This window comes from Propithecus coquereli, unplaced genomic scaffold, assembly GCF_000956105.1.
Source record: "Propithecus coquereli isolate 6110/MARCELLA unplaced genomic scaffold, Pcoq_1.0 Scaffold571, whole genome shotgun sequence".
NCBI classification, from domain to species: Eukaryota; Metazoa; Chordata; class Mammalia; order Primates; family Indriidae; genus Propithecus; species Propithecus coquereli.
This window is the reverse complement of record NW_012151630.1, coordinates 1,061,271-1,068,550: the sequence shown is the minus strand read 5'-3', so window position 1 is coordinate 1,068,550 and position 7,280 is coordinate 1,061,271. Positions and strand designations below refer to the sequence as shown.

Sequence of the window (7,280 nt, the reverse complement as noted above, 5' to 3'; positions counted from 1 at the left end):
AGTTTATGTAAGCACTTAATTTCATTTAGGCCAACAGAATGCAGTGCTTTAGGTATTATTTCTAATGCCGGCATCCAGAGGGGGGAGTAGCTCGACACGTAGAAACCATACCTGTGTAGGCGTGTGGGCCACGCAGGCAGACCCAGAGGGCCGTGGTCTGCTCTGAACCTGCAGGCGTGCCAAGGACAGTAACGGGGACTCCTGGCTGGACCCAGCTGTGTGCTTGGCAGTCAGAGCGGCCTGTTCCGATTGCCAAAGCCCGTTATCCATATTTGTGGAAAGGACTGTTGAGATTTTTCATTTGCTAGTTTATTTCTAAAACATTCCTCTTTTTTCCCCCTCTGATGAGTCATTTCCCTGAAACCTGTGTTTTAAAGACTTAGGCATCTCCAGGGCGGAGAGAAAGGGCTCAGCGTCTGCTCCAAGAGGGTGCTGGGCGTGTTCGCCTGTGCCCGGAGTTGGTCCTACTGAGATTGGTGCACTGCCGTGGGTCACCGACGAGACAGACAGTCAGTTTCCATTTGTTCTTTCTGCTCTTCAGCCTCAGGTAGTTGCTTTTATAATGGCTTGAAGTCGTGTTCAAGGCCAGGATTGGGCCTTTTAAAATAATATGATGATACCACTCTATAATAATTGTCAGTAAAGCAACCTGTCATCTCGTGGTGAAGAGTCGAACCTTCCCCATAAACAGCGGAGCCGTCAGCACCTGCTGCGTCAGAGGTCGGGGGGCTCTGTGGGTTCCCCGGGATGCCTGGACACCCTCGTTCCCGCCCCGAGTCCGCCGTCCGCGGGAGCCCAGGCCGGCCGTGTCTGTCACACGCCAGGGCCAGAGATGTTCGGTTACGGGCCTGGCGCTCGACGGTCTAAGATTCACGTGGTGCTCACCCCTGGTGAGCCCCAAGCACGTGTCTGGAGTTTCTAGTGATCCATTTATACTTGATCCCTTGTTCTGAACATTTTTAAAGAAATTCAACATTTTCTTTAAATATGAAGGAGCATTAATAGAATTTATGAATTTATGTCCTCATTGGAACATTAGTACGTAATTCCACTTTATAATGAATGTATTTTCGTTTTTATTAAAAATGTTTACAAAGTATTTTCACCCGCAAAATTTGGCTTATGGCCAACTTTTCAGAGACATATCTGTGTTTTTGAGAGTAAAACACTCCTGCGTTCAAACCAAAAACGTTTGTTCTCCCACTGATGTACTTGTGAGTTATTGTGCAGGTCTGGAGAGTGTTTCTGAGAGCAGAGCCGTTGTTGGTTTTTACCTAGCCAGCACGTTGCTTCCCCGATATTGAAGTTTAAATAAAAGATAAAATTTTAGAAGTCACAAAATATAGTATAAGTAGCTTGGACTTAAACCGTAAGTCCATTTTGCTTATACTGCCAGAACTCCTGGGCTTAAACGTGGATTCTAGCGCCTCGTGGGGTTGCAAAGCCACTGAACAATCGGAGCCGGAGCACTTTTCATCTGGAAGACGATTAATGCAACGTTGTATGACCTACCCCACCGGGTGGTTATCAAGACCAGAGAGGTCTGGGAATGTTTTAAGGTGTACGTGGCCCAAATTAAGCTATTTAACACCTCCGTGAAGGTAACCTAAGATTTCATTACTGATAAGGCATCTTGACAGCTAAAAACCAACCGAATCTTGTCAGATATTTTAGTTTACAACTGTGGTTGAAGTCAGATTCGCTAGAACCACAAGCGTCCCCCCGACCCCAGCCCGGGCCCTCCCCAGGCCCTGAGTCTCCGAGACGTGCACTAATACCCGTGCGCTCCTTTTATCTCACCAGGGTGTCGATCAGCAAGAAACGAGCATTGATTCCCTTAAAATTCAGAAAGCACCAGTGCACCTTGTAGCACTCAAATACTTTCTCCCACAATGTGGTTATTTCTCCAAAACTGGTTAAAATGAACACGCCAGCTAACTCTATCCTCAGGAATATTGCTGGTGCGAGTTTGTTTCACGGAAAGATGTTTCGCAAGATAATTATCTGATTAACTGGATTTCGGTCTGTGAGGCTTCAGTAGCCTCGCTGCCTTGCGCACCGGTGCGTGGCCACGCCGGCCTCACCGCGCCTCTCTCCTTCCAGCCTGCGGCGGCGTCTGGGACAACATCACGTGCTGGCGGCCTGCCGACGTGGGGGAGACGGTGACCGTGCCCTGCCCGAAGGTGTTCAGCAACTTCTACAGCAAAGCAGGTACCGCGTGCCGGTTTCCGGCCCCTCCAGGGCGCTCGTGTCTGCGGGTCGGGTTTTTCCGGAGGCCACAGCAAGCAGGAGTGGTTCCCCGTGGGCAGGTCCTCCACGTCCGGGCCTCACTGTGCTGCTCAGGTGCCGCCAACGTAGCCTGGCTCCATCTGAGAGGAGGGTTTTGTTTGTTTGTTCTGGTGAGTGATTCAAGTTTCGTGGCGTGGATACATCTGTCTTGGAAACTGGAGGATAGAAGACACGTCTCGGGACAGAAGCATAGTATTTTGGAGTACTCGGGAGAGCTTACTTTTTTCTTGGACGTACGTTAAAGGGTAGAAACGTGGAGAATTAACAGTGTTCAAACGCTTTAAAACCGAGTTTCGGAGCACGGATTGGGGTAGAGGAAAAGGAGACTCGGGAAAGAGGTTTTGTCTCGTCTGTCGGACTTGCCAGGTGACTTTCTCACGCTGCGTTGTCCAGTCTGAAGGCGGAGCTCATGCTTGCGTAGGAACTAAATTACTCTAGAGAATCTGGACTTTAAGGACCGTCCGGTCCAATCAGTAGTTTTCTGCCGAGTGGCTTGGGCTGTAAACACCTGGAGACCCCGGGTGAGGTGCGCAGACCTAGGCTTTCCCCAGTCGGCGGTCGGTGCTGAAGGCTCCACCCGCTCACAGCAGCGGTGATGCCAGGGCCCCAAGGCCTGGGCGCCCGTCCATCCAGACAGAGGCCGGGTGGGCACCTGGGCGCCCAGGTCAGCCAGCCTCTCACGCACCCTCACTGGGAGAGTGAAAACTCCAGTCTCTTTTGGGCTAAATGCTTGACTTTTTTTTTTTTTCAAAGCAGGGAGCATGACGCTGCCGTGCTGTTGTGAGGAACTTTGCGGAATCCGCCTGAGTCTGGCTGGTCACGGCTGGGTCGTCTGAAACATGTTTCTGCTTTTTTAACCAATCACAGAACCCTGAGCTGTGAGACGAACACACACTGCCGACAGGCGGTTGGCGCGGAATGTCCATGTGGAGTGTCGTCTAGGGCACTAAACAGGCGTCTTTTGCAGACACTCAGAGGAACGTGGGCAAAGCAGGGAGCCGGGGCCAGGCCGGCCGGTGGGGCGCGTGGCGGTGCCTGGCAAGCGCTGAGGGCTCAGAGCCCAGCGCGGATAAACGGGCGCTTGCAAGGAAAGGCTCTGTGGGCTTGAACCGCTAGGTGCGTTGCAGGCATGTGCGCGGTCACCGTTTCTCACTTGCGCTGTCAGGAAGCCGCGCCACAGAGCGCACTCGGACCGATTTCAGCCCAGGAACCCAGGTGTTCACAAAAGAGGTCTGAGTTTTAATAAAAAGTTGTTTTCTCTTTTGGTTTTGCATTTCTCCAGTAGGTGGGCTGTTTGGGGCACTCCGTTGTCAGGTTAGCAAGGCGGCCTCTGCTCGCGACATGTCGTCACGGCAGCCAGCACGCCGGGGCCCTGCTGTCCCCGTGCCAGGGCGGACCCCGGGGCTGGTGTCCAGATGTAGCGGGCAGCTCCTCTCCAGGCCTCCCGCCTGCCACGCGGCGCTGGGACCCTGTGCACGTCCTCTCCTCGCCTGGGCTGGGCCCGCCCTCTGGGGTACAGGAAAGCGGTGGGGGTCAGGGTCTCTGGCATTTCCCACACCCCCCAGCCCCTCTGCCTCCTCTGAGCGGGGGTGAGGCGCAGAGGGGAGGGAGCCCAGGGGACAGGCAGTGACGTCGGCTGCCTCTGCTGGGCACCCCCACGAGCAGCACCTGTCTGTGCTCCTGCTGGACTCCTGGGTGGCGACCCCACATCCCTCTGCTTGTCGCTACTGCTGGGTGCCCGCCGGCCGGCTTGGCACAGTGTCGCGTTCAGGCCGGAGCAAGTCGCCCAGCACCTTGGAGCGCTCGCGCGGTACCCGGGGCAGCTCTGAGAGCGAAGGTCTTGAAAGGGGCTTCCGGAGCCCCAGCTGGAGGGTGCGCAGGCTCAGCGGCACTGGGAACATCTGCTCTGAGGAACCGAAACCCCGGGGAATGCCGAGTGTCAGTGGTTCCCAAGTCGGGGGGGAGAACAGCGTGGGCCCCAGCTTGCCCCACCGGCCGCCTCCCAGCACCCTGCGCAGGTCCCCCAGAGACGTGTGACGCAGGGGTCCCAGGAGCACCACACGCGGTGCGCTGAGGGCCCTGCATGGAACACAGAGCGCAGGGAGCGTGAACGCTTGCAGCAGGTTGGGCTGGCCCAGACCCGAGCTGCTTACACACATTGTCACCTACGGGGACAGGGCACCCACAGAGCCAGGTCCAGATATTCCCGATGGGGGGCTGCTCAGCACAGGCGTCCAGGCGTCCACCTCCTCAAGCTGCGGCCCCCAGTCTCTCTCTGCCCCCTCAGTCTCTCTCCGCCCCGTCTCTCTGCCCCCATCTCTCTGTCCCTGTCTCTCTGTCCCCCCGATCTCTGTCCCCTCCGTCTCCCTCTGCCCCCATCTCTCTGCCCCATCTCTCTCTGCCCCCGTCTCTGTCCCCCCAGTCTCTCTGTCCCCGTCTCTCTCTGCCCCCTCAGTCTCTCTGCCCCATGTCTGTCCCCCCAATCTCTGTCCCCGTCTCTCTCTGCCCCCTTAGTCTCTCTCCGCCCCGTCTCTCTGCCCCCATCTCTCTGTCCCCCCAATCTCTGTCCCCCCTGGTCTCTCTCTGTCCGGCTGCAGAGTCCAGGCGCACACCAGGCAGCGCGCTGTGCGGGTGTGGCAGGGCTGGGCCTGGCGGGCTGTGCTGGGAGGGTCCCCACCGGGTACATCGTTGCTCGGCTGCCTGCCCAGTGGTTTGTGCCCTTGAGTCACCGTCGCTGCTCTGACACAGCCTGTGGAGACTTGTCACTCGCTGTCTTGTGTGGTCATCTGCTGAGGCCACACTCCTGGTAAATGAGAGGACAGCGCATTTCTGAGGTTACCACACAATTTTAGGTTATTTAGGAGCAAACGATGGAACTGTAAGATCACAGTTGCCTTTGGTTTATGCTATTTAAACCTTGGTCTTCCAACCCCAGTGACCCGGTGTCGCCTGCCTGCGCTGGCCGGGTGGTGAGAGCTGGCGGGGCCAGGGAGGATGGGGCCGGCGCTGCAGGTGACCTGGCTCAGCCGTAAACATTTCTTAGTGACAGAACAGAAGAATCTGTTGAAAGTATTTATCCTGCTCCCAAATAACACGTAAACAGTTGCAGTAGCTACGGTTGTGACGCCATTTGTGTTGCCGCGGGACAGCACGTTAACCCGGTTTCTTGGGCCCCACCAGCCCGAGAGGCGGGTCACAGGCCAGGCTGCCCTGAGTGGGCACCGAGCAGGGATTTCCGTCGCTGGCCCCGCGCGCGAGGGAGCGTTCTGGTGGCACAGGCCAAGCACGACTAGATCACGGCTGCCGAGGCCACGGACTAGCAGATAACATGTCTGAACTTCCCTGTGCAGGAAACATAAGCAAGAACTGCACCAGTGATGGGTGGTCAGCGATGTTTCCAGACTTCGTGGACGCCTGTGGCTACAGCGACCCGGAAGACGAGAGCAAGGTACCTCTTCCTGCGCGGGTGTGCGGCGCCCGCCCCCGCATGGGCCACTAGGCCGTTCCCGAGCAGTGGCGCTGCCTCTCGCCCTACCCAGCGTTTGGAATTCCTGCTTCCAGCTACGGTTTGTCCCACAGTTCTGGGGGCAGGGAAGGGCGGGTTTCCCACCCGTGTCAGTGTGTCCTGGGGGTGGTGCACGGACACCCAAGGGTGAAATCAGCTTCCGGAGTGCGTCCCGAGTGGCACACTCTGCCACCGGGTTTCCTCGTCCCGTTTGAGATCTTGCCTCAGTCTGGGCCGCCAAGGGGCCCTCCCAGCTGTTCCGTTAGCCCTGCGCCTGCCACAGAGTCGCCGCCCACGTTAGGGGACCTTTTCGCGTCAGAGATGGTCGGGGAGCCGGGACCTCCGTCAGGCTGTGGGGACTTGGCACAGTTTTCTTGGGTGTCTCGTGTCCGATCTGGGGTGAGCCTTCCGGCAGGGCTGGGTCTTAGAGCAAGCCGGGGTGTTGTCCGGGGAGTGTCAGCTGCTCTGTCTGTCTGTGCGGCTCTCCCAGCCCAGCAGGCGCCGTTCCTCCCGAACACTCACCCCACGTCGCCCCCGCGGGTCGGTTCGTTTCATCGACAGACAGAGCCTGTCCCCTGAGCCCGGGCTGCGCTGTGTGACTCGCGAGCACCTCCCAGACACTGGGCTCCCTGCGCGGGGTGAGGGACAGGTGCGGGCGGCCGAGGCTGCTTCAAGGCCCTGAGCGGCAGCGCGTTTGCTCTGGGACAAGCCTGGGCCGTGAGACGAGCGCTCCATGTCCGCCCGTCAGCGCGTGGCCGTGGGGACGCCCTGGGGAACGGACACGCCTCTGGCGCTTTCTCCCACGGCGCTTGCTCTGCTCCCTGCCCTAAGATTGACAGTTCAGAGTCAGATTAAGCCTTGTCTTTTAGCCAATATGCACCTACGGAAGGTAAAACCCGGGACCGCTGGCTGGCAGTCTATACCGACGATGGTGCCCGTGGTGGCCGACGCCGTAGGACGTGCCCGAGAGCCGGCACCACCTCACTGGGGCTCGCTGACGGCCACCTCCCCCACGGGCCTCGGCCCGGCGACCCCAGCACCGTCTGCTCACCGTCTGTGCTGACTTCCTGCCAGGGACTGCGTCGGCCCTTCACACACACAGACTGACTCGGGTCCTTCCGGACACCCCACCCGCGACAGTGCTCAGAGGACCCAGCGGGCACCAGGGCACGTCCCGCACCCGCAGCCGGAGCCCGGGAGGAGGGTGGCGGCGACTGGGCCTTCGCGGGCTGGACCCGGCTCAGCTGCAGGGAGAAGAGGCCCTGGCACAGTGCAGACTGGGACGCGTTTCCGGGGTGCAGAGGCCACGACAGGGGCGGTGCCGTAGGGGAGGGAGCTGCACGCACCGGGGAGGGTCTCAGGGCATCTGGCGCAGCCGTGTGCCCCGCTCCCCCCTCTCCCATTCTGCATCTCCCGCGAGGTCACGTGTGTGCTTCTCCGTCGGACGCGGCCACACCGTCAGCCAGGACCAGGGAGGGTGGGGACA

At 58.7% G+C, this 7,280-nt stretch overlaps 1 protein-coding gene across 1 annotated transcript in view; it reads left to right on the top strand.

The window, feature by feature from the left end:
• VIPR2 (vasoactive intestinal peptide receptor 2) overlaps positions 1 to 7,280 on the top strand; it is a 69,602-nt gene that overhangs the window by 13,241 nt on the left and 49,081 nt on the right. The window contains exons 3-4 of the mRNA XM_012658105.1: positions 2,104 to 2,211; positions 5,640 to 5,737. Coding sequence (XP_012513559.1) covers positions 2,104 to 2,211; positions 5,640 to 5,737 — 206 coding nt within the window. The remainder of the gene's footprint in view (positions 1 to 2,103; positions 2,212 to 5,639; positions 5,738 to 7,280) is intronic.